The 26,514-nt window shown below is 38.7% G+C and overlaps 1 protein-coding gene across 1 annotated transcript in view; it reads right to left on the bottom strand.

Moving 5' to 3' along the window:
- The window catches only part of diaph2 (diaphanous-related formin 2), a 462,996-nt gene that overhangs the window by 262,724 nt on the left and 173,758 nt on the right, over nucleotides 1-26,514 (bottom strand). Inside the window, 1 exon segment of the mRNA XM_088080903.1 lies at nucleotides 23,212-23,326. Coding sequence (XP_087937029.1) covers nucleotides 23,212-23,326 — 115 coding nt within the window.

Raw genomic sequence — 26,514 nt, 5'->3', positions numbered from 1 at the left:
ATTTGAAAAACCCTTGTCTTCTCTTTGTCCTTAGACCCCCCCACCAGATGACTATCGGCATATGCAAGCACTTCGAAACAGTAACCCCAAGTTTCCTACACAGTGATTTATTTCATCTAATGTCCTTATCAAGCAGCAACCTCCAAGGCTAAAAAATACACTGATGTGGAAGTGCCAAATACTGCAAGCTGTTAAAAACAGCAGTAATAAACATGTTTACAGCCTGGTACAAAAAACGTTCTGAGTGTCCATAGCTTTTTTTTTTGTTTTATCAAAGTTTTTTTGCCTTTTGCCTTTATTCAGGCAGAACAGAAACCAAAAATAAGACAAGAATTAGCCAGCTATGAACCTAATGGTCGCCTTGCTCCCCAACACATTGGAGAGTGGACAGCAGCCCGGAGACGGACCTTTAGTTGGCAGCAGTAACACCGCATTCTTCCAATGCAAACTCCCCAGCGCCGGGTGACACAGCTGTGGAAGCTGCATCGGTGAGTCATTAGCCCTGAATAGGAGAGGCCTAAACACGTGTTTTATTGCATTTATTGACTCTCTTTTAGACACTCTTTCTGATATGGGTTGCTCTGCAGTGTGGGCAGTGGTTGCCAATGCTGAAAAAGCAACTTTTTTGCGGAATTCTTCACCTTTGAATCAGACTTTCACCGTCTGAAGGGACGTCCAGGCAAATCAGAATTTGTAGAACAGTCAATAGGAATGCCCACTCTGATATGACCTGCAGCAGGCCAAGTCGCACAATACAGCCTTGATTGAAGACAAAAAAAAAGAGTCAAGAGTAGGTGCAGAAATCTATTTTTCTCTCAGTCCACTTAGTTCCAATATGATCAAAATTAATAATAGAATTCTTGCCCAATGAAACCAAAATAACATTTTTGCAGCTACCCTTTACAGTTCTTGTGTTGATCTCAATCGATTTAGACCTTTAAATTGACCAATATTAGCTTACATTATACCAGTATGAGTATTGCGATTAGTGTATATGTCTGTCAAAGGTTAACCAGAAACTGAAACAAAGCAATCACATAATTAAGAAACAGTCTCTACATTTCATAGACTGTGCACAAGAGGAGTCTTAGAAACTGATTTGTCAACTGTAAAACGACACATTCAGTATCTCAAGGGGACACAATTCTTTAATAGAAACAACGACTCAAGGCTTAAAAAACACAATAAAACAATCATGCAATTACTAAAAGAGCGTATGCACCTTCGATAAATGAGGTCAGTTGCGCGTGTATGTGTGAAGACGTGTTACGTGCCTGCCTGACCACTGGGACCGTGTCTAAGGACAGGGTAAATGAGAACCAGCCATCAGGTGAGGTGAGAGTGTGTCAGAGCAAATTGAAGAAAGTGGAGAATTAGTATGGATGTTGCAGGCTTATACTGGCTTTTGATTATTATCAGAAGGGAAAAGGATCAGTAATAGAAAAATATAGAGAAATATAGAGCTAATGCTCTGCAATATAAAATTCCAATAGCCTAATATATATATATATATATATATATATATATATATATATATATATATATATATATATATATATATATATATATATATATATATATATATATATATATATATATATGAAATGACGCATTGATATTAACAAGGCACAATCCTGTTGAACTGTTTTGGAAGGTATCAATTGTTAATGCACCTGGTCCTATGAATATATTTTCACTTGGCTTGTTATGAAATATTTAAGGACTTTGTTTCCATGGGGTTACTGCTCAGCTGCACAAACCATTTCAAGAGAGGCAATCAATGCAATTCAGTGTCCACAGTGTGTATGATAGCTACATATATTCCAACATTAGGCACCTGTAAGACATAAATATCTAAAAATAAAATAAAATAAATAAGATTAAAAAAAGAAAAAAAACACTCTTAAGGCAATCAATCATGTGTACTACATATTACAACACACCTGTTAAAAATGAAGTATTGTGTAAAAAATGCCCTTTTTAAAAATCATAAATTTTATGAGGTCTTAAAAGGGTGTTCCTGTGTTACTGATAACATAGTTTTCCTAAGCCAAGCTCTATGTATCAGATAACCTTTCCACATTTCAAGATACAAACAATACATTTTGAAGGAACAGTTTGGCCTTTACTTCAGCTAACTGTTTTTCTGAACTGTCTCCACACATAAAGCAAAGCGCTGAACACCAAACACATTTAATCTTCTCAATGACATCCTGTACTAAACTCATGATCCCGAGGACCCGAGCTCCTGAGAGAAAAGGTTCAACTGGTCTTGACACAAACCATTACCTGATAAAAACCAGATTGACCGCGGCATTGAAATACACTTATTCCTCTGGGAGATGAAACATGTGAAAGTTAATATTTTGGCACTCCTTCAGAGTTCACATCGATTCTGGGTCGGCACAGTTCAAACATCTAGATCGGTCGCTGTCACAGAATATAGGAGCCCCTTGCTGTGTGATCTGATGAAATTTTGATGGTGGATGTGTTGTGTTGGCTTGTATTAGGTATGTCTATGATTTCAAAAACCCCAATGAGGCTGTGAGAGGATGTGCACTTCCCTCCACTACCCACACATTCAAACCTCAGAGAGGCTTCAGCTGTTGGCCTGTATCACAGTGCCCCCTACTGGCAGAACAACTCTCTGATAACGGCACCTCATGTAGACTGATGACAGGTAGCATGTGAATTAAGGATTCTTAAAAACAAAACAAGACTGTGGCATGCAAATGACTAACATGCTTCACTTAAAGTGACCAGGGAAGGAAACATGTAATGAGATATATCATCACCAGAGCCAAAGATAATAATACAACCTTATTTCTTCTTCTTCTTTGTGGTCAACATTTTCTTTTGTTCTTTCAGTAAACCAGTGTTGAACAGTTTCAATCGATATTTCTAGATGAAGTGTTTTCAAGAAAAACAGTTGAAAAAACAGAGATAAACACACTCAGAACTAGTCAATAAAAATGCAGACTAAAGAAACTTCTTGATAACAGAAGTTTTGTTACAGAAGAAATTAAGACTGTTGAGTTTATTTACATGATGAGTAGGGATTTTCTAGCCGTTTCAATAGTTAGTGCAACATTAGTCAAAGTGAAAAATTGCACTGGCTATAAGTTTGTGGCTGTGAGTCTAAATTACATCTCAATAGACCTGTAACAATTAGTTGATTATTCACACGAAAAACGAATTGCTAAGTTTTTTAATAATCAATAAATTGTGTCAGTTATTTTTCAAGCAACGATTTCAAATATTTGCTCTTTTGTAGCTTCTTATATGTGAGAATTTGCTGCTTTTATTTGTCATTTATGATAGTAAATGAAGAGTTTTTGGATTTCCGACTGTTGGTTGGACAAAAGAAGCAAATGGAAGATGTACATGATGATGATGAACATTATGATTATGACCTATAGACAAAATGATTCATCGATTACTCATTGAAAAAAAATTGCCAGATAAGTCAAAAATGAAAATAATCGTTAGTTTCGGCCCTTCATTTCAACTATGACAATATATGAATGTTCACTGAACAAAACTCTTCGATTCTTTCTTTGAAGTCATTTCAGATACAGAAATACCACATTATTGTAATTATATCATTAACTCAATGTGTCCATTTAATTTGTATTGGAAATATTTGTTATTTAATAAATTTTATACTTTCAAATTAATCAATTCCAATTATGGAAAAGAACATTAGTAAGTCATTAAATAAAAAATACACAACATTTACTGGTATTTTTAATATCATCATAAATTATTTTTGTTTGTTTGGCTCTTTTCCATAAAATGCGAGAAAAGAAAATCACTTGGTCTCTTGATACTTGCAATAGGCATTTGCCATTATTTGTATCATCAATTGCTAACATCTTAACACTTTTCCTGCTTGGCAAAATAAACATTAACACCTCTCCTTGCATGTTTATGGTGCTCTTTTCCCAAAGAGCTGTCAAATAACAAGTTCACATGTTGCAGGTGACAGAATTTTGTGCTGACTTGATGCAGCACCAGCAAGCAGAAATATCTTTCCACCAGGTTTGGCAGCTTGTTCAGTGATGATTGTTGGAAAGTAGCAATGTGCCCTTGACCTGCCAGCTCTGATCAACAATTAACTGCTTTAGAGACTCTGAAATGTGGAACTGCTAGCAAAGAACTATTCATATTTGCTGGTGAGAAAGCATCACATTAATTGGGGCTTATTTACTCTGTGCTGGAGGACACTGACATCAAGCCACATTCAGTGGAGAAAAATGCAGACACCACTGAACCAATGTTGATTGTTGGTTTGACGGCGTGTTTTTCTTAATTACAACAGACAGAACAATAATACTAGTGCAGGAAGCCTGTCAAGGCAAGTGTGCGCATGTCCAAGTGTGTATTTCTGGCCGCACGTCTCACAATTAAACAACATGTGTGTCTATATACTTAGTTCTGAACCCACTGCCTATTAACCTTTGGCTAATTTAAAAATCAAACCATTTTCCCAGACACATCTAAGAGAAATCAACAGCGTACCGGTGTAATAAGAGAGTAATGTCTTGTTGCCAGTAAAGAAAGATAATTTAGAAATCTCACAGCTTACTCCTGATCCAATAAAGTTGACAGGAGTGTGGTGCTGTATGCACAAATCCTCTACTGAGAAACGTTATCATTTTCCTTAGCAGCAATAACAGCCTCCACCGGTGTACTTATCACATCCTTCTCCCTCTATCACTCCCTTCATCTCAAATAATACTACTTCTTAAAACATCTCTTTCGTGTGTGCACCCTCTATGTCTCTCTTCTCACCCCCGTATCATTTTTTCTCCTGTGCCCACTCTTTCACACATCCTCCCTTGCTCTCATATATTCTCTCTCTCTACTCAATAGAGCTTTAGTTGCATGATGTTTGGATTTAAAAAAAAACAAACATTTTGCCAAAGTATATACATGAATAAAGGAAATATTTTTTTTGAAAAATTACATTAAAAAGGTAGTAACTAGTTACTAATAACACAAATACAGTGATACATGTTCAGCAAAAGTACATCATTTCTGTGTAGAAAGTCATATCAAAAGAAGTAAAGAAAGAAATCCCTACAAGAGAGCTTGTCTTGCTTCATCACAACAATTATATATCCTTTCACCTAAATCCTGCCTCTCTCTTAGGACTAATGTGTCACTCAGGAAAAACAGTAACACAATGACTCACAGCACCGTGTAAACTCAACGAGATCATCTCTTATCATCACCTCAACTGTTTCCCGGACACGAAAGCCAACTTGCAGCACCTACACTACCAGACATAAAGCAACACAAGCAACCATGCATGTTCACAGCAAGCAAACATGAATGGACATCCGGGAATGCTTGTCCCGAATGCCACTTTTGGGGCTCAGTTACACTGAGCATCACCAGAAGCTATCATACATTCCTCTAAATAGTGGTCATTATCAAATACTTTGTTACTGTTGTAAATGATGAGTCTACTGAGAAATGAAGACAAAAATCAAAGTTCAAGAATCTTCCTTTTTGCTAAAGCCAAAACGGCTATAAAATGTGCAATATTCTGGCAAATAAATAAATTAATATTTACTTTTTGATTAAATTAATAGCAGGGTTTCCCACGCAGTCATATATTTATGGCGGTCCACCATGGTAAAAAAGTGCCACAACAGATTTTCTAGTTTTGAGTCAGAAATTACAAAGTAATTATTAAGTATATATACTGTTCGGTTATGCATTGCCTTCTTCACAGATTGAGCAGCAGATTGTCAGGCGCATTGAAATAAAACTTCACTAGTCATTCTGGTGGATCAATCACTCGCAGCAGCTGCTCCTCTCATCAATCGATCTGATCAGCTCTAAATGGATCCATAGATCAATTATCCTGTGAGTCAGAAACTGCTACTGAGGGAAAAAAAGAACTCAAGGAGAGCTCCACATGCACTGCGTTTAGGGACACACAAAAACCTCCAGATTTAGAGAGGGGACATTTAAAAGAATCAGCTATTGCCTCACATACACTCTCGCTCTCTGGGAAACACTGAATAAATAGACTGTGGCTTATGCCACTGTTGAATAATGTTGAATTATTATTTCTTATTTCATTGGGTATTTGAGTTTTTGGAGGAAATGAATATTATTTAAAAAAAAAACTAACAATACAAAAATAAAATGAAGCATTCAGCTTCTGATTTGGACATTGATTAATATGGTGATGGTAGAAGTTTGAAAGCTTACTGGACAGCCCTACAAGCACTGTTAAATATGAGGTAGTCTTCTCGTCAAAATATGTTGTTTTTCTTACTGCCAATTTGTCATGGCCTATTGAGATTTGCTGTAGAACCTTTTTGGTCCAACAGGGTCACTAGGGAAGGTTAAGTATGTTAAGGCAGAGGAAGATTGCCTCTGTTGATGCTCAGTCAGTAAAGACTATTCACAAATTCACAATTACCTCTGTCACTTAGTACACAGAGCAGTGGATGTCTAAAATATAAAACCAGTTCGCTCAATGCCTGAGAAACCCTCAAGCTGTTTTGCCAGCATGAGGTTAAGAAAAAATAACATATACACTGGTCACCTTATCTGTGTGACATATCTGTAAACAACTGTCAATTTCCCATTCCTACCACACAAGAGCATCTAAACCACCAGCAACGCCATCAGCGAAAACAATGTGCCGGGAGTTTCTTTTGACAATGAAATGTCATTGGAGTCTGTTGTAGCTCTCATGCTGGTATCAGCGCCCACCTGTGTCTAAGTATGTATCAGAACACCCTGGGGGTGACTGCATCGGATTCTACAAGGTACCACCACGTTTGGAGCACAATGGTGCACTGGCTGCTCTGCTGTGGGGCCCTTGGTACTTCTCTAATAATCTACCCAGCATGTGTTTATCTTTGTTGGACCAGGTTGTGTGGAGGAGGCGGTCGGGAGAGGAAGGCAGACAGAATCCTGCCAGCCTGCATGTGAGGAGCCCGCAAATCCAGAGGGACTGCTGGCTTTGTCTAGGCGTGTGTTCTTGTGCGTGTGTGTGATGGTGTGTGTGAGTGTGTGTGTCTGAGAAACAGAAGTGGCAGCAATACAGTTATGCAAACATGAGTTATGGTCTGACTTACACAGACACACACACAAAACATTTAATTGCCAAAAAAAAAGTCTCTCCCGGGCTCCATTGTGTCTAATGTGTTCAACGTTAATCTTACCCTTTGGGGACATTTGCTGTTGTGTTAATTACACACCACCAGGAGCCCTCATTAACACACATACAAATACATGCACACACCAGCACACATACAAACACAAACACATTATGTACACATCTTAGGTGGAGCGAGCAGACGTGCAGATTAAGTGAGGCAGTCCAGTATGGAAAAAGCAAAGCTAATGAAGCATTTACAGAGAGTGGGGTCATTTGAGACCTGCCTAAGGTCAAACCGTCTCCCACACCTTTAATGAACAAATCCAGCCTCAGATGTAGAGAGGGGTTCACAGCCACCGCGCCCTGCTTAGTCATCCACTACACCGCTAGCTCATCACGTCCTGGCACAGACCTTTGCTTCCTCCACTGTGCTAGCTTTGGCTAATGCCAGTCGAGTACAGCAAACTGCAAGCGTGACACACAAACAATTAACCCCAGAGTATTTTCACTGGCCCTCTTGTCCGCCTGTTATCAGCGCTCATTACAGTCGGCTGCCTACTGCATCCATTAAAACTGGGGCAAGCAAAGGAAACATAACAAAAAATAAACGACTAATGCTGCTATTTTTCTGTCTAACTCATTTCAAATTTTTCACACAACCAATGTCAAAAGTCTTCTGCTACACTGACTAGTATGTTAAGAAGGCCGTAATCACCTTGTTTAATGGCTGCTGATAAAACCTGATGTTTCAGCAATACTGTGGTAAATGTGTGGTCATGTTTAGGCGCAAAAAACACTTGATTATGGTTAGGATAAGATTATGCTTTGATGTAAAACATCAATGTTTGTTGCCACAAAAGCCAATGAAAGTGCAGCAATGTGTTGCTAAAAAAACAACCATGTTTAGAGGCAGAAACAGTACTGTAAACCCTACAATGGGGTGCTAAAGCCCCCTCTTTGGGGCAGAAACGCCGCTGAAAATGCCGCAGCAACAGGTGGCTACAAATACTCATGTTTGAGGGCAGAAACATAACAGAAAATGCAGTTTGGAGTCTAAAAAAACCCCATGTTTGAGGGCAGAAATGAAGTGACAATTGGTTAAAAAAAAAAAAAAGCCACAGATATGCCGCTGTAAACTCCTAGATATCTATAAACAACCAATGTTGTTTGGTCACGAATAGTGGTCGTCAGCTCGGCAGCCATTAAACACTGATCTCACACCATCCACAATTCCCTCGACCTCCTGATGACAAAGTCAGCTCATATACAGTACGTCACCACATAACACAGCTATTTTAATAGCTGATAACAACAATGTAAATATGCTGGTTGGTGTAGAAGGAGCCTTTTCACCTATTTATCCATAACAAAAAAAAACACTACTAACACCTTTTTAATAGAGCGACTACATTCTAAAGGGGTGAACTTCTTTGGGGAGTACAAAAGGAGAGTATTGTGAGCTTGTTTTTTGCCGTGAAAGCACCCTCCTGGAGGGCGGACCGCCAGTGTCAGGGGCAGAGTAATGGGCTACAAGGTGACCCTAATGCACTGATCTTTTCCTCGCTTTCACCCTCACTGCGGGACCTCTAATTGCATCGCAGGGTGGGAGTTTGACACAACCAATTATAGACAGTACATTACAGGCACTGCTGTAGCAGATTTGTAAGAGATGCACGCTATAACATTTGGTTTGGAGAAATTGCCTCAGATCAATTAGGACAGGTAACTGGTGAGAGAGGCGAGTACCTCCAAAGTACCTGGCAATATGCCACAGTGAAGATGATGGTGAATGCATGTATCACTGCAAAGTCAGTTCTGTTCTGATTGCTAAAACATAATGAAATGGCTGATGCTATGCAACACTGTAATATTCTTTAAATCCATCTGTGAAGTGGCTAGTAAGAGGGGTCACTGATTTTAGGGGGCACAGGAGAGACGTATCATAATGATGTAAGAGCAATCTACAGTGTTAAAAAAAATACTGACAACAGCTACAACAAACACTCATTTATAACAGTATATTTAACATAAAAATAAAAATCCTAGTTACAAGATGTGATCCATCCAAAAAATGTGGATTTACATCATATCCACAAGGTGGGAAACAGTCACATACTTTCAGCTGAAATCTCCATTTCAGTACGGCTGAACTTTAATAAAAAAAGTGTAATGTGTTCTTCACATTCACATCAGACATTAAATATCCAATGCGTTTCGCTGCTTAGTGTGATTAAAATTAAAATCAAGGCGTATCAATCCTCTAAGGTTAATTTGTCTTACAAAGTATGTCTGTGGTGTCTTTCCATCCTGGGGATGCCTGTGGCCTAAGAAAGGTTAATAAGCTGCTTTACCTCAGCCAGAGATGGAATAGGAGGGAGTTGGAAAGGTGAAAAGAAAGGCCAGGAGAGCAAAAACACCTTAATGCAAATCCACACAGTCAAAGTAATCTGTCTGGTCTTTAAAACCACCGGCTTCCCTACTTAAGAGTCTCCAACCACGGCTGGACCTGTACTTTCTATGCAGCGAAACATTTATCCACGGACATGACATCTGTCGGCCCTCATCTACCGATGAGCAACAGGGGTCAAAGGTCTGGCCAGAATGTGGTGATGATGAAACACCTGCCGGAATACGGCGTTCAGCGGTCTGCCTGCCGACTGTGGATTATTTTAATGTCAGCTGAGTGAATGTTTCAGGGAAATGTGCTTGATTCGGTGGAGCATTACAGCTGGCTTTGGTGTGCTTATGCATACAGTGAAAGCACATGTAAAATTCCCATGACCCTGCCTCTACCCTGAAGTCTTACTGATGTAGTTCCCATTTTCTTGGTTGTGTGGGTGGAGCAAAAAGTGCAATAACAGTGCAACACTGCCGAAAGACCTAAAGCTTAACATGGCTAAGGAGGGTGGCTTCACAGCAGGCCCTGGCATCCTCAGAGTTTAGGAATTTTTTCTGTTTGTTTATATGGTAAAAGATCGGACCAAAGGCAAACAACAAGCCAAAAACAACATTAAAATAATGGCTCACGCTTACACCAGACTTGTTCCATCCTCTGCACATTTATCACAGCGCAGCTTTGGATTTTTTTTTTTCTGCAGTGTTTCAATAGTATACTGTGTGTTTAATAAAACATAGGACAAAGAGGGAAACAATCTGCAAATGCTGCAATTCAGAGAAAGGCTTCCCCTTCAAGGCTCCTGCACTGCAACAATAAATAACACACAGCCATGTGATTTATCTAAAATTTCTCCTGCACGAAATGGTACCTGTATGCTTTGTTCTCCCTCGATTTAACACGTCAAATTTTAAATGATTATTTTACCATTCATCTTCTTCACAGGAGGCTTCAAGAGGACAGACAAAAGGTAGTATCACATATGGAAAATTTAAATAAAGCGAGTTAAAAAAATAACCATACACGCTCGTTAGATGAGTGGATTCATTTGAAAAGTTATTTTTTGCTTTCCCTTCCATTTAAGAAAGGAAGAATTCAGGATGGTGTAGCTATAAGTGAAGAAAAACTTAATTTCTTTACTTTTCGAAAAATGAATAAATAAAACAAAAATACAGACAGATGTAATATATGTATGCTGTGGATACTGTGGCAAGACAAAAGAGGAAAAACAGAGGGCAAGATACTGACTTTAAGTTCAAGGAAGATGACAGGGAGGAAAAGATGGTGAAGTGCATTGAAAAGGAAAGGGTGGGAGGATGAGGAAGTCAGCACAAGAAAGGAAAAATAAGTAAAAGGCAAAAAGCAAAGGCTAGCTGTACCACTATGTGCATCCTGAGGGGAAATGGAGAAAAGTGCAATGGACAGTTTATGTGCCTTCCATGCAGAAGTGGTGCTCAGGGAAGAGACAAGTTGAAATATTTCTTTTCTGGATTTTCACACATCTTTTGTGGACATTCATTTTATTTTACATTCTTGGACTTAATTCTTTGATTTAAGTTTCTATATGTACAGCACTTTTGTTTTTAAAAATATTCTCTTTATTTATTGGTCATCAGACTCATCTACTTTCTATTCCCTCCAATCTGTAAACTGCTGCTGTTTCACTTACAATTTAAAAAGATTGACTGACCATGTTGATTACTGCAATATTTAATGGACAGCATAATTTTGCAGGTATAAATTTAATAGTATTAATGAACAAAGACCCAAAATAGGCCAAAATGGTCTTTATACTTGTGGTGAAAACTGGAGTTTCTCAATTAATGAAATATTTAGGACAACCAAATAATAAAAGAGGCCAGATAAACACATTACTATGTTAGCCGTCCCATAATCACTGTAGTCTTTTAGTATACTATGCTTTTGACTGCCATGTTTCATCTCTGTGCATATTATGCAAAAAAGCAATAAATCAAAATCTAAAAAAGCAGGTTTACAGACTTACATAAGTCACAATGTTTTATATACAAGTGAACAAAGCTTTAACAATTTCCCTCAAATGCCATAGGGTTTTTGTTTTTTGTGTGTTTTTATTTTCCCCGTTTCTCGTGATGGTGGCTCAGTCTGTTATCAGGCTGCTCTGTCGACCTTACTCTCCCTTCCCTCATCTCAACCTTTTCTGTCTGTGCAGTAATTTACTTTGCTCTGGCATGAGAAGTCATGATTGTTTATATTCAAGGAGGCACCATCTTGAACACGCAGGACTCTGATTGTTTACCCATCCTGCATGTGACATCACGGTTGCCCCCCCCCCCCAGCATTCCTCCGTCTCCTGTCTGTCCCTTTGCAGCCAGATTGGCTGTGGAGTGTCACCCCCTGGCCCACTTGTAGTCACAAACCAATTCCACCAAAGACAAATTAAACTTAATGCCATGTAACAAACTCTGCGGGATACTGGGCACTGTCAGGCATTGTGTTTGCCAGTGAAAAGATGTGGCTTCTGTGCACTTTTTTTATCTGTATGGAAATCTTGAGTCAACATGGAGCCGGATCCAAAGAAAGCACATTTGGAGAGGTCGGAGTTAGACAACAAGTGTAAAATTGAGATACTTGTAGAACATTTGCAATTACAACTGATGAATTCTGTTAACTGCGTGGCCGACAGAGTTTGTGTTCGATCTCATTTGAGAGGAGATTATGAAATACAGCGGGTGGTTGAGTTGTAACAGCTTGAAAAACAAAGTGTGTCTACAGTCCTATCCGAGAAAAAAAAATACCAACCATTGCTTAAGTAGAAGAAAGCTATCCGCCCCTGAAATTAATACCTGGTAAGAAGAGTGAAAACAAAGCTGTAAAAGTTGAATGTTAAGTGTCAGTGAAACTCTCTGCCACTTGAAATGTATTAAGAAATCAGAGCAGTAGAAAAATATGTTCATTTCTTTTGATGATTATTGACAAATCTGTGCCTTTGGAAAAGGAGTCCTTTGAAACAGAAATAAAAGCAACACGGCACTACAAACTTTCATAGACTTCCCATTCCTCGCATGCATAACTCAAAAAATGGCCAATTGTGTACAGCAGTACATCCACACAGTGAACAGTGAACCATCACACATCAAGTATTCCCCATAAAACCACTGCTCTTGTACTCATACTTCTGAGCTGGATTAGATATGCACTCCATACTCTGCTGTCTGGGATCATGGGGGTGAGTTAATGAAGCTCCACTGGGGCTTTTCCATGTGAAAAGCTCCAGTGACAGCACTGACATTGTCCTCTTTTTAAACTCAAGTCCCATTGTTAATAAGCATCATATCACTCAATTAGGCAGGCACGCATCGTATGCTAAATACTCACTACAGGAGGAGACTCTCTCAAATATACACAGCTCATAAAGCACGCACAAACTGAACACATCCTTCTGTTTCAAAACCAAATATCACTTGAATATATTACAGGGTTCCTACAGCATTAGGCAAGTTAGATTTGAGACTTTTTAAAGCCGTCCTGAATTAGATTTTAGACCAATTTTACAATAACCGACATTTAAGTCGAAAAAATTACTTACAATTAGGACAATTTTGCCCAAATGTTTATTTTAACATCAAACATGACATTTTTGGTCAGGTTAAAAAGTTAGGAGATGTACTTCAAACATTGTGGGGGAAAAAAAAAACACTTTCCAGAGTATAACACAAGGAAAAGAATGAATGAAATTATAATACACTATCAAGTTGATTTACCATTTTTGTCACTTGATTGGGTGTGGTAACTGTATTATCCTAACCTGCATGACACTAATGCGAGAGGCATTCGGTAAATTATTTTAAAGAATAGATGTTACCAATTATTTTGAGATTTTAAGATGCAACATAAAAAAAGGACTAATATAATCCTACTTCACATGTCTTAGTATTTGCAATTCTGATTAAAGACACTTTTAGACTAATAAAGGCCACATTTTTAGATAAATGAATTCAATGCATTTTTAGACGTTTTAAGGATCTGGGGGAACCCTGTATTAGACAGACTGACATTACAATGTTACAAGTGAGGTTGGGTATCGGTAAGGTATTCTCTGAAATAACTCAGCACAGAGTAGTATCTAACCTTCTCAAGTCAAACCATAGCTGCATTCAATCTTTTTTGGAAACAGATCTTAACAAATGACTATTTGTATGTTTTTTCTCGCAGCCAATTTATCCCAATTGTCTTTAAATGCAACGTGTGATTGACTCACAACCTACTCAGTCTGTGCTGTGATAAAGTGGAGCACAGTGTATTTGATGGAGTTTGGTGTCAAGATGCCAACAAAACAGTCAAAAGTAAAGCTGTACTACACACCTGTGGCATCTGGTGGCGTTTTAGCAATCAAATGCTTTATTTATTATGTAAATCGTTTAAATTATACATCAGATTAAGTGCAAAAAAGGTATCAAATTAATTAATTTATTGATATCAGTATCGCTTTAAGGGTGCTGGTATTGTAATTTTTTTAAAACGCTACCTAGACTTCGTAACAGGTTAACATTTCCTGGGGTAGAGGGGGGAGGATGGTTGTTATTATGCATTATACAACAAATATGGTAATCCTGATAAATGCCATGTAATGGAAATGGTGAGAGAACATGGTCAAGATACCATAAGTCTCGATGTGAAAGCACAAACACAATACGCAGGACCCCAAAATAAATGTGGGTTTAACATTTACCTATCAAAATGAATTATGTTTTTTTGACTAATAAATTCAGGATGAAGTTCAGAAACATGGAACTTCTCTCGAGTACTCACAGTGCTTCTGTTTGAGTCTCGTCCCAGACTTTTGTGTCTTCGTGTCCTTGTCCCAGACTTATCAGTATTCAGTATGTAAGCACATGTGGACCGAGGTATATGGGTTGTCTAAGTATTGTTGACAGAACAGTTCCAGAAAGATGAAGATGCAGCAAATGCTTGTGCAAAAGCAGCACAACTAAAATACTAAAGGTTAAAGAAATGGGATTCCTCAAATACATTGTTGATAAGACAAACTGAGAAACAAATATATTCTTTGAAGGCCAGTGGAGAATTGGATTAAAAAGACAACACAGAAAGATTGACATATCCCAAACGTGTAAGCTGAGGTTATGTAGCGAGGAGGAAAAGAAATAAAATATTTAGATGCACAGGGGATATTTATTTTTGAAGAGACAGATTTTGATGAACATTGCAGTGTACCTGAAGGCACATAAAAGTTAGCAGGGTGTAGACTTGGGAGGCTGTAAGCGGCAGGTATCAAAGAAAGCTAATATTCAGAGGGCTAAAGTTAAAGTGCACTGTGATAGCCAGAATGGCTCTCATCTGAGAAGAGAAGATTAAAATCAGTGGGACATCACAGCAAGGCAATATGAAGTAGGAATGAGAGGAAATCTCTCTCACTCGCTCGCCCCCCCCTCACAGACACAGATGCACACGCACATAATATAGTCTCCTACAATAAACCAATTACTTGTCATTAATATTTAAGGGCCTAATTTCCATTCATATGTGATATATTAAAAACGTGCAGGGATGAGCAAGGAAAAGGGCTGACCCTGAGATATTCACAGTGGGCTGGCTGCCCCGAACAGAGAGAAATGAACATCAGGGTGTTTTGTGTTTTATTGAGACAAATGTCTCCTGCCTGTGCCAGCAATTAATGCCCTATCTTCTAAAATGAGGAAAACAGTGCCATTTGAGGCCTTTCTTTTCCAAAATGGGATAATATCCTCTTTGGTTTGCTTCAAGTAATAATGGACATTTAATCCAAAGCGCATGATTTACTGGTGTGAGAAAAGGTCTTGGGTCATCAAAACAATTCACCAAGGAAGCATCTCTCCACTCCCAGACGCTGATGACAGTTTACAAAATGACTGCCAATTGTGATTGGGTTTGTGGGAGACTGCAGCTGTTAAACAATGAGCCTGGGCGAGAGAAGGAGAGAGAGTGTGGGTGTGTTTTTTTTTTTGTTTTTTTTTTTTACGAGGCTGGCCCTGACTCCAGATGGACACCGTCATGTCCAAAGAGATGATTTTAGGAGCAGGCAGAGGAAAAACGAGATAAGAGGAGAGAAAAGGAGCCATGTCAGGAGAAGAAAAGCCCGGGAAAAAATGCAGAGGAAGCTGGTTCGGCGGATGCTCCCTCCTCTCAACTAATAGAATCAGTAATAAACAGTGCTGTTCTCCAGGGAAACACGGCAAACCATCGAGCCTCACTTCAACACATAGAACATATCAAAAGCTTATCGTCGTACACAGGCTATTAATACAAGGCAGACTATTCCACAGTGGGCTGCAGTGTCTTGAGTTGAGCTTAAACTCATTAGACAAAAGCTTTTATTACATTGAGAAGGCAGAGCTCCAACAGTAGTCTTGGGATATTTTTTTTTTAACGAGCTTTTCAGAGGTTTCCATCAACAAGACATATTGTTAGAGAATAAATGCAGCTTAACAGGATTAAAATATTCTGAGTGGCACTTATTGTTGTAACTGTGCTCTGTGAGCCAAAAGTTGTATCATAGACTTGTACTGAACAAACTCTTTAGGGCCCGAGCACACAGTGTGCTGGTCAGCAACCGTTTTCTTTCCTGACTGAGAGGTTGCCGAGTGTCATGTGAGGTGGCCGACCATGCGTGAGTGTGTTTGATCTGGTGGCCAGGTCAGCCCTAATGTTAACAGAGTTATTAGGGGACTTATTAGGGAGAGTCAGAGAGCCAGCTAAACCCCCCACTGATTCCATCATTACTGCCGTCGTGGCAGGGTCATTACCGCCCTGCTGCTGGGGCTTTGTAGCAAGGATTGAGAATCTACTGGTGTGTGCACCACATTGGCTCAGTGGGGAGAGGAAGTGTGTGCGTGGGGGCTAGAGTTGTAGGGACAGAGGTAAAGGAAAATGGGTGTCGGAGTGAGGAGAACTCCAGAGGGATTTGATCAAATCCCAAGTGATGAGGGGGTGGGTGACTGCAGCCATAGACTTTATACTGAAGTTACCTTTCCAGGGCTGACCTTTACAGGCACAATACAAGTTTGAGGATTTTTGAATTTTTTTTTTTTGAATTTTTTTTTTTTATGAACAGGTATGGTACCAAAATAAAATAAAACCTGTTAAAAAATAACAAAACATGTTAACAGATACATTTAAAAGGTGCCATACCGTAATTAATTTTGATACATCACTGAAACGTGATATGCAAAAATCTGATTAACATGTTCATGGCGGAGAACTCTCTTGATATTAGTGCTGCACAATTAATCGAAATATGATCAAATTCAAAATATGGCCAAGTGCAATATCCAAATCTCAGAAGCTGTAAAATGTGGTGCATCAGAGATGCCCCGGCCTACAAATTACATTCCAAACTTAAAGGAACATGTTCGTTTGGTACAGATCACAGCAAAACCTTTTATATTTTCTCTGTGAAATTAAAATTAAAAAATGATCATATTCATATTGCAATCGCAAAAACGATTGAAAAAACATTCACAATATGATTTTTTTTTTCTCCATATCATGCAGCCCTGCTTGATATTCACTATTTACATAATTTCTTGATGAATCTTTTTCCATTTTTAATTTCAATAGCACAAAAGCTTTACTGGCATTGGAAACATATGTTAACATTGTGGAATAAAAATAAAAGCTAGTATGTACACCAAGTAAAGATTGACTGGAATAAAGAAACATGTATACAGAGCTTTGTAACACGCAGAATTTTAATAAAATAAGGAAAAATGGGTTTGTTACCTTGACAATACTAGCAGGAAAATGTAGAATTTGCTCGTAAAAAAATATGTATACCTATAAGTAAAGATAAAAGTTTAAAATGCAGACATTGCAGTTATAAATATTGATATTGATATTGGTTTTTCGGGGTTGATACCAATGCTAATTATTAGCACTAAATGAGACTGATAACTGCGATTTGGAAGTGATATGCATTTACAATAAAAATGAAAATCTTTTTGTAGAAATTTAGAATTTGGAATATAACAAACTCCAACACAAAACCTGTTTACTATTAAAGTGCCTTCAGCAAAGGTTTAATCAAAACTTTCAGCTTCATATACAGCACATTTCCTGCAACTTTTTTTTAATTTTTTATAAAGTTTAGTGAAAATTTAAATAAAAATGAATGAATAAAAATAGCTCCCTAGCTAAAAGTTCCTTTATTGTAGATTTCCCTCCCTGGTGCTGTTTGAGTGTAATACACACACGTTTTCATTGGCGATCATTAAAATAAAATGCCAGTACAGATGACCTTAAAAATGCCAAATATTGCCCCTGATGATCAGTCAGGCCGATAATCCGTCGACCCTAATTAAAAACATAAAATTCTGTGTGTACACAGTATGTCTACAGTATGTACAGAGATCAGCATAGTGCAGAAAAATAGAGACACTTCTCCAGTTCCCTCAATTAAGTTTCACACTCATTTCCAAAGGTGCTATTTGGTCTAACACTTTTCCAAGTCCCCTCTGGCTTTATTCCCCACAAACACTTGGCTAAGCATGTTCATGAGCTGCCATCATGCCATCATTAACACAGAGGCATGCTGGGAAAAAAGTCCCAACAACCCCGCTTAGTAGGGTGGACTAAGACCTCTGATTCCTCCTTGAGGATGCACATACATACATCTTCATTAGGCCTCTGTCTCTCTCTGCAGAAGTATGAGTGTCACAGACTGTAAAGCCATAAAGTGTTTAAATTTACTGGGTTATACAACACTAACATGTACACATGTTCATGTTTACAGCGTGACTGCAACGCCTAAATAAAATTATCCACCTTACTGTAACATAATTATCACTACTGTTTATTATTTACAAAATATTGCCATATTGTATGCTGAAATATTACAGTATACTCAGTTGTTGTTGAGTAGCCTCCCTTCTTTTATTGTGTTGTTTCTGCTGAAAAGCCCAGACATCACCATTACAAAGTGGCATATGCCCTTTGTCCGTCAGCAATTGGTGCGTGCAATGGAGGAAACATTTTGGAAGAAAGGGGGTGTGAAGTTTGCCAACATCAATCTTGTTTCAAATTGAACTGCAAAGTTCCAGCTGAATGAATTGCCTTTCAAATGCAGCAGGCCATGGCTACACACATTCAATCCCGAAGTGAATCTGATTTGATCCCAAGAGCCATACAAAAGGCACAACCCACTGATTGATAAAGCGAACTGAGGAGAGATGAGGGTAAAATAAAAAAAAGAGAGAGAGCCAAGTCAATGGAAAAGAGGGTGAAGGGAAAGAAAGAAAAGCCGATACAGCCAAGCAAAGGCAGAAAAGGGGGAAAAGGACAAGAGAAAGAAAGCAAAAGGGGAAGGACCTGCTTTAATGGGAAATTAAATAATTGTATGATGTGGCCAGGTTGATCTACAGGGTCTATTTAATGTTTCATACACAAGTTCAAAAGACGTGAAAAGGAGGGGTGGTGAGCAAACGTAAATAAAGATGTGTGTCTTCGATAACAAATTGTTCTGCTCGATGCTGGGTGGTCACAATTTTCCAATTACAAAGCACTTGTTTGTGCCAAAGGTGAAATACCTGCCTCGACATCAGTGACTGACATGTAACTTTAAGTGTAATACATTTCAACTCTCAGGAGAAGGCTGAGACTTTTTTTCAAATGAATACAGAATGCGTGTGTTATGTATTATATGTGTTATAGAAAATATTCAAAATTTTAAACAGGATTAATGTTCATGTATATAAACTACAGAGCCATGTTAGCAGCTCAAAAACAAGATCTATCACAGAGTTGCTCTCTGAATTTAAAAAAGGCTTCATTGTCTCTTTTACTGCAGTGGGGGTTTCATGAGCTAAAACTGGACGCTTTAATCACTGTGACTTTATAGGTAAACAAGCAACATGATTACTTTATATTTGTAAATAAATAACTTGTAAATAAAAAATGTATTTTGTACATGTACTTGGGCAGTGTTTAATGCAACAGACATTTTGGGTTGTAATGGACATGTTCAAAGTCTTTTATTTTGCTATTTAAATAGAACGTCCAGTTGCTAATGTTGATGTTTTGAAACATATTGATTCTGAATACTTCAAATGGCTGCAATGCTTTTTTTCCATACTATCGATACGACTTTCTCATGCTCTCTCCTTTCCAACAGCGAGGTAAAGAGCACGCACACACACACACACACACACACACACACACACACACACACACACACACACACACACACACACACACACACACTGCTGTGGCACCCCTCATAGTTCTGCCTCATGTCATTTGCTAACAGCATTGTCTACTAGGCTCGGGTGGTATTTCGGTACATCAGTATTTACAAATACTGACGGTATATAATTTTCAACACTTTCAAAAATATAGGCGGAGAAACATTTTTTACACAGATAGTCGGAAGGACTGACCAACTAAATGACTAACAAGACAAACCAAGACAGTTTTGGTGAGTTTTATTTGTTTCTGTCAAGTTTCACACTACGAATACCACCAAAGCCTATTGTCTTCTCATCACTTCATCTCATTCACATCAAGGCTGTTGCAGCACAATTTTGATGTATTTATTATATGCACGACATTTTGAATGTGTGACTACCTCAAAAGGCTCTTTAACATGTGCACTACTGCAAGACTATTGTTTTCAGAAATGTACAAAAGTTTTAACTATTGTTAACTCCTGTTCTCTGCTCTCTGCAAACCATACAAAGAAATGCTGTGTTCATTTTACATTGTTGTTATATTTATCTTTTTATAAAAGTTTTGCTCTGTTTGTACTTAATGTCAATTTTGCTCTGTGGTATTAGAAATGGTATCAAATTACAATATTTTTCAAGGCATTGTATCAAAGTTAGTAATTCCAGTATCACAACAACACTAATGGCAGGGTTAAATTGGTTACTCTGTTAAAAAAATTGTGGCTGCCCGAGCCATCCCAAAAAGAGATACAAGTTAATATTGTGTGTGTGACTTAATCACTGACATGTCAATAGCTTTCAGACCTAATAAGTGACATATGTTTTGAATTTCAATCAAGCCAAAGAACCACCACATAATAAATGACAAAGAAAAAAAAATCAAATAAAAAAGCCACTTTTACAAGACTGAAGCTGAGCTTGAAATCCCTCTTGATTATCATCTCCTTTTCTTGGAAAAACTCATTAAACAGTGAGACTCATAAAAGCAGCAGGGGAGATGACAGTCTTGCATTCTCAGTTGTTTTAGAGGCCTCTGAGCACAATAAGCATCTGAAAATTGGGGGTTGTTAAAGTGATTCTTTTTTTTTCTTTTACTGCCAAAGTGTTGTTCTTCAACAATACAAGTAACAAGCAAGAATCCCAAGAAACGTGGAGTTAACAGACGCCTTTTTGCACCATTTTCTGAGGGCAGCTCTGCAGGGAAGGCATTTACACCTGCTTGCCTCATCTTTCACGATACACTAGTCCCCCGAAGTGTGCGTTACTTATAAATATCCATGTCTAAGATGTGGCAAAGATGGAAGTACCACAAAGAAGCATAGAAAAAAAAATGTGTATGTGTGTAAAAAGTGTGTATGTGGATGCAGTACTAAAAAAAATAGGGGGCAATATCTCGGACAAATGAAGTTGGTTTTCGCCAGTGACTTGTTTGTCAAATCAGCACAAAGGATTTATAGCCAGTGTTTACAATGAGAGGTTACAATAAGAGTACAAGACCTTGGGAATTAATCTTGCAAGCCTCCATCTCTCCACCTGATCCTTGGACACTGCTTTAAAGTACAACCAACACCAGTTAACCAACTTGAACTTAAGATTAAGGAAAACTCACTACCCAAATAGGTCAGATTCAAAGCGGAAATAAGGCGGGGATCTTTTTTGACAAAATGTGTAATGTTCAAGCACACTTATTGTTATATATCCTCAGATGGCATGCGTCTGAAAGACTTATACTGCATGAATCATGAAATAGAGGAAAGAGAAAAACAAATGAACTACTATCTCATTTTAGGAAGATCCCATCTAGCACCTTTTTTGCAATACCATCTACATCAAAGCTCCTCTCATTGACTTTCAACTTCCCTGACGAAAGGGGGGTGGTGGTTTGGTAGATATCAAACATTAAACAGCATTTTTCATTCATGAGCAAATCATGTTCTCTTTCAACAATAGAGGGAAAAGAGCTGATTCAGTGAAGTCGCTGCAGGGGTAATTGATAGGGATCCAGCAAAGGTAACTCCCAGGGGAAATGCTGGATCATGAATTCCTACCCTGCCAGCGGGAACATGGACTATCTATAGTGCGTTTTTTTTAAACCCCCAGTGGGTGAGAAAGTGAATTTAATAAAGAATTTAAAAGGACATTTAAAGCTAAATTAAAGCTGTGTGTCTGCGAAACTCCAAATGGTGAATTATATTTCACTTTAAGAACCTATCTGAAAATGTATTTTATGGCAGCTGTGCTCGGCAAACATATTGCTGATTTACTTTCACTAAATATTAAATTTATCCCCCTCAATAAAAATGTAAAAATCTAATAAAAGAACACAGTTGAAGATTAAAATAATTAAATAGGTGTTGCAAAGGTGTCAAAAAGGTCTGATTACTTCAGAAACGTCACTGAGCATTTGTTGGAATACACAATGTCTGGCAGATATCGTCTGGTGAAAGACGAGAGGCCTATCCCTGCCACTTCATTAAGCCTTGCAACAACTGTTCTTTTCTACCCACACTCTCCTTCCATCTGTATTATGCCGGCAAATCACCTTGCAGCAGCTGAGGCAAAATTGCTATTTATTTCACAGAACAGAAAAAGAGTCGAGTCTAGTTTGTAGGCCTGGAGGTTTTGAGAAAGACGGAGCAAGAAGCTGCTGGCGGGCTGACTGGTGTCCAAACAGACGGTGGGAATATGGGAAAAGTTGGAGGATTCTGTATAGTTATGTCCACACACCCTGACAGAGCTCAGATTTGACTGTTCTGCGCTTGACAGGGCTCTGACTTCTCCCCTCCCACTGCTGCTAGAATTAGAGGGGTGTACTCCACACATACACACACACTGTCAAAGAAGTGGAAAACACTCAAATTGTCATGGGAGGAATACATCAAGTGCCTTCACACACTCTTTTCCATACAGAAAACAAACTTGCTCTGTACTGCTTGTGTTATTCATCAGCGAGTTAGGTAGCCTGGTTGTGTATCTGAGAAACAAACTGGCCGGGACAAGAAAACTCCCAGAGCCTCCTTCACAAAAGCCTCCCGTCTGCCCTGATGGAGGATTGGCCTACTGGACTGGAAAAAGGCAAGAAGCAAAACAAGCATAACTGCTCTCGGTTCACACATATACGTGCAAGTTCAAGCTTGTGCACACCCACGAGCACACAGAAAAACACTGATCTGAAACTACTTAAAGGGTACAAGGAGCAATGTGCAGCCACATTGCATTTCTCAAAGACACAAACACATAAAAACACTGCAGCAAACGCGTGGTATCCCTAATTGGCACAGACATTTGACTTGAGAGCATATATAGATGGTGTTCAAATGCAGAGAGAAAAGTGCTTGGTTTTAAGGTAATTAACATTTCAGTGAGAAAAAACGGCGTCCTGAAGTGTCACAAGATGAAAGTGGCTTGGCGTCTATTGCCTGAGAGGCTAAATGAAGCATGTGTGTGTAGATTAATTAAGGAAGGGTTGAAGAGTGATGACGCCTCCTTACCTTTGCTCTGCGAGGAGAAGCAGAGGGAGAGCTGAGCAAATAGGTCAGGACTCTCAAACTTCTCTTCTTTGACTTTGATCCAGAAGCAATTCTCTGCCATTTCCTGAGGCACTATCTGCAATGACACAAGGATTCCATTATCACCACAATCAGAGACCGCCATTCCGCCAACCTGCCACTCAAAAAGTTCTTCTCACTGGAGATGGGGTTTGTGTGTGCTTTTTTTTTTCTATGTGGACGCACACACGTCCTTCTGTGTTCATCCTTAGCATCTGAGCAGCAAACATAACAAACAGAGACAGCAAAAGATGAGGCTGTCGGGTTAAAGACGGTCTTTCATGTGATGACAAACTGCGTGAATATGGACCACGTCTAAATGATGATGTGAGGATAGAGCCTGACTTAACAGTTCACATCAGAGCTCTTGTTGACCTTTCGTAAGGTGAACGAAATATGTGATTTTCAGTGTGCAGTTAAAAAAACTTCACAAACCCTGTTTGTACACTTCTTCAACTTAGACTCCCCTGAAACTGCAAAGCTTCTAAGAAGCAACCAAGCACCTACACACACGGAGGTGATAGCAGGCCACAGGGATGCTTTCACACCCCTCATCTTTAATTCTCTCCACACTGCTCGGTAGACAGGGGAGTAGGAGTGTACACTGAGATACAGGCATAAACAAACCCATCTGACATGTTGCTGTTATTACCAGCTAATAATGTGTGTGACACTGCACTACATCTGCTGTACATTGTGTTAAGTGCTATGGTGAGAGCTCTTATCTAGAGCCTGGACGTTCAGTTGGCCTGTTGCCCTGCTGCCGTTAACCTCCTCAAAACCTGCAGTAATTACACACAGAGTGAGGTGTAAGAGCACAACACTCATGCAACGCTGACTGAGAGTTCCAGCTGATGCTGGGCAATCATTCCCAAGGCCATATAGAAACGGTGGTAAGTGTAAGTGCCGAGATCCACAAAGGCAACAAAAGGTGATTTAATGGGAGGCTTATGAAGTTTTGAACATGAGCTGGTGTTGGTGTCGAGTGTCGAGGTAGATAACAAAGTGCCTCTGTGCAGATATTTGCTCTCATACATCCCACTCAAAGTCCTAGAAAGTGTTCTGTGTCGTGTCTGATGGCCTAATTCAGAGGAAGTGGCCAAACAGCAAATTGTGGTGTAGTAAAAAATTCAATAATGTTATACACACACACTCACTCACTCACACACACACACACACGCACACACACATATATAGACATACATATATAATACAATGTATAAGAGCTGCTAATCGTTTAGTTGTCTGCTATTAAAATAATCACTGACTAATTGACTAATGTAAAGACTGATTAATCGGTCTGGATAGTTTTTAAAGATTTTTTCTCTGATTCCAGCTTCTCAATAGTTTCTTTACTCCTCTTAGACAGCAAAGTGAAAATATTTGAATTGTGAATGAGACATAACATTCAAGGATGTCATTTTGGGTTTTGGGAAACGCCGTTGAACATTTTTCACAATTTCTTGGCATTCGGCAGATCAAACAACTGATGGACTTATTGAGAAGATAATTGACAGATAAATTGACAATTAAAATAATCCTTACTGACAGCCCCACAATTTACAGAGGTGTTTTTCACATTCAACATATGACATAAACCTTGTAAAACTGTAAACAAGCTGGTGGCAAGACAGTTGTTGTTAGCAATGAGGCTACTTAGTGAACCATTACTGCAGGTTAATCCAGGATCTCCTTGCCTGAATTACCGACAAATCCTGTTACCATCATGCTCATATCAGTTGTGTTCTCCCACTTGAGTGACTGATTGATCGCCTTCTAAGAAGGACGCAGGATCATTGCACAAGCCAACAAAAAAATGAAGTGCAAAAAACTCCCTGTTGCTCCCGAGGGCAAACAGAGACATTAGTAGCCTCGAGGAGGATATCTGCAGACTCTCTGATGAACAACAGAAGAAAAAGACTCTTCGTTGACAAGTTTTATCGACATTGAGGCTTCACAGGCGAAAAAGATTTCATCCATGAACTCGGCCATTTCAGACACCCCGTGGGACCCAATGTGTCTCATCCTCTTTTGACTTGATTCAACACGTTACTGAGACCACCCCTCAGCGTGGTCCTGCCTCTGATCTTGTAATCTTCCAAGATACTGATGTCAGAGTTACTGCTTTCATGATACTGCTATATCGGATCATTAATGGGATTTCTCTTTAGCAACAGTAGCCACAGAGCATGCTGGTTTAAGAATTATTTGAAAATAGTACATCATCAATATCTTTTTCACTACATCAACTATTTCTGATCTACACCACTAGCTTCATCATCATCATCATCATCATCCATTAACGCTCACTTTGATAATCGTTTTTTGCTGCTTGAAAGTGTCTAATGTATATTGCTGTATTACTGTGAACCGAAATACATTCTAAAAAATACATTCCAAATTTTAGCTTTATAAGGGAAAAGATTAACCATATTGCATGTGTATGGGCATTGCATGATGCAAGTCTTAATCTGTTTCATTCTTTACCGTTCTATCACACCATAGAGACCCTGGAATGAATGACTTTGCATGATATTTTGCCACACTATTAAACTCAAACTTTAAATTATTAAAAGAAAAAAAAAGAGATTATCAGCCCCTTGAATGTTTCAAATGTGGGAGCATGTCTTTTTCTATGCAATCCAAACACAATAAAGGGAAAAAAAAAATCAATATTTCACTCTTAAAAATGTGTTAGATAGATACATCCTCAGTACCTGAAGAAACAGAACTGATGTTTTTCCCTTTGACAAAATAAGTAGCACTAAGACAAAATAAAACAAATATTGAACCAAAAAAGTGTAGTGACTGAAAAAGTGCACATAAATACAACAAAATAACCTGAAACAACCGTAATCATTTTAATGCTTTTAGAAATTACAACTTTTCTGAGCACTCCTACTTTGTGAATTTAGTTGAGAAAATGGCACAAAACAACTTAACACGCCTGGTAGTCACAGCCCATCTTCCTCTTAAGTGAGGTCCTTCATTTAAGATGGATAAGGCACTAAAGTCACTGAGAAACTATAAACTGAAAGATTTGTCATACAATTTCAAATGCATTTATGACCACAAAAAATCTAGATGTATTCACATGCATAAATTGAGCATAGTGTTAGTTCAGCCAGGCCACGGTGTCAAGCGTTGCTACTGTTGATATCAGCTGATATCATGCAAGCCTCAGCAGCTGATGGCCATCTGATTCGCTAACTCACTTGCGCCGCCTTATTTAAGTTGCTCTAGCCC

Source organism: Plectropomus leopardus, chromosome 8 (genome assembly GCF_026936395.1).
Source record: "Plectropomus leopardus strain MGB_pleo_1.0 chromosome 8, ASM2693639v1, whole genome shotgun sequence".
In the NCBI taxonomy this organism is placed as follows: Eukaryota; Metazoa; Chordata; class Actinopteri; order Perciformes; family Serranidae; genus Plectropomus; species Plectropomus leopardus.
The sequence above is the reverse complement of the archived record's forward strand: the minus strand, read 5'-3'. Positions and strand labels throughout refer to the sequence as shown.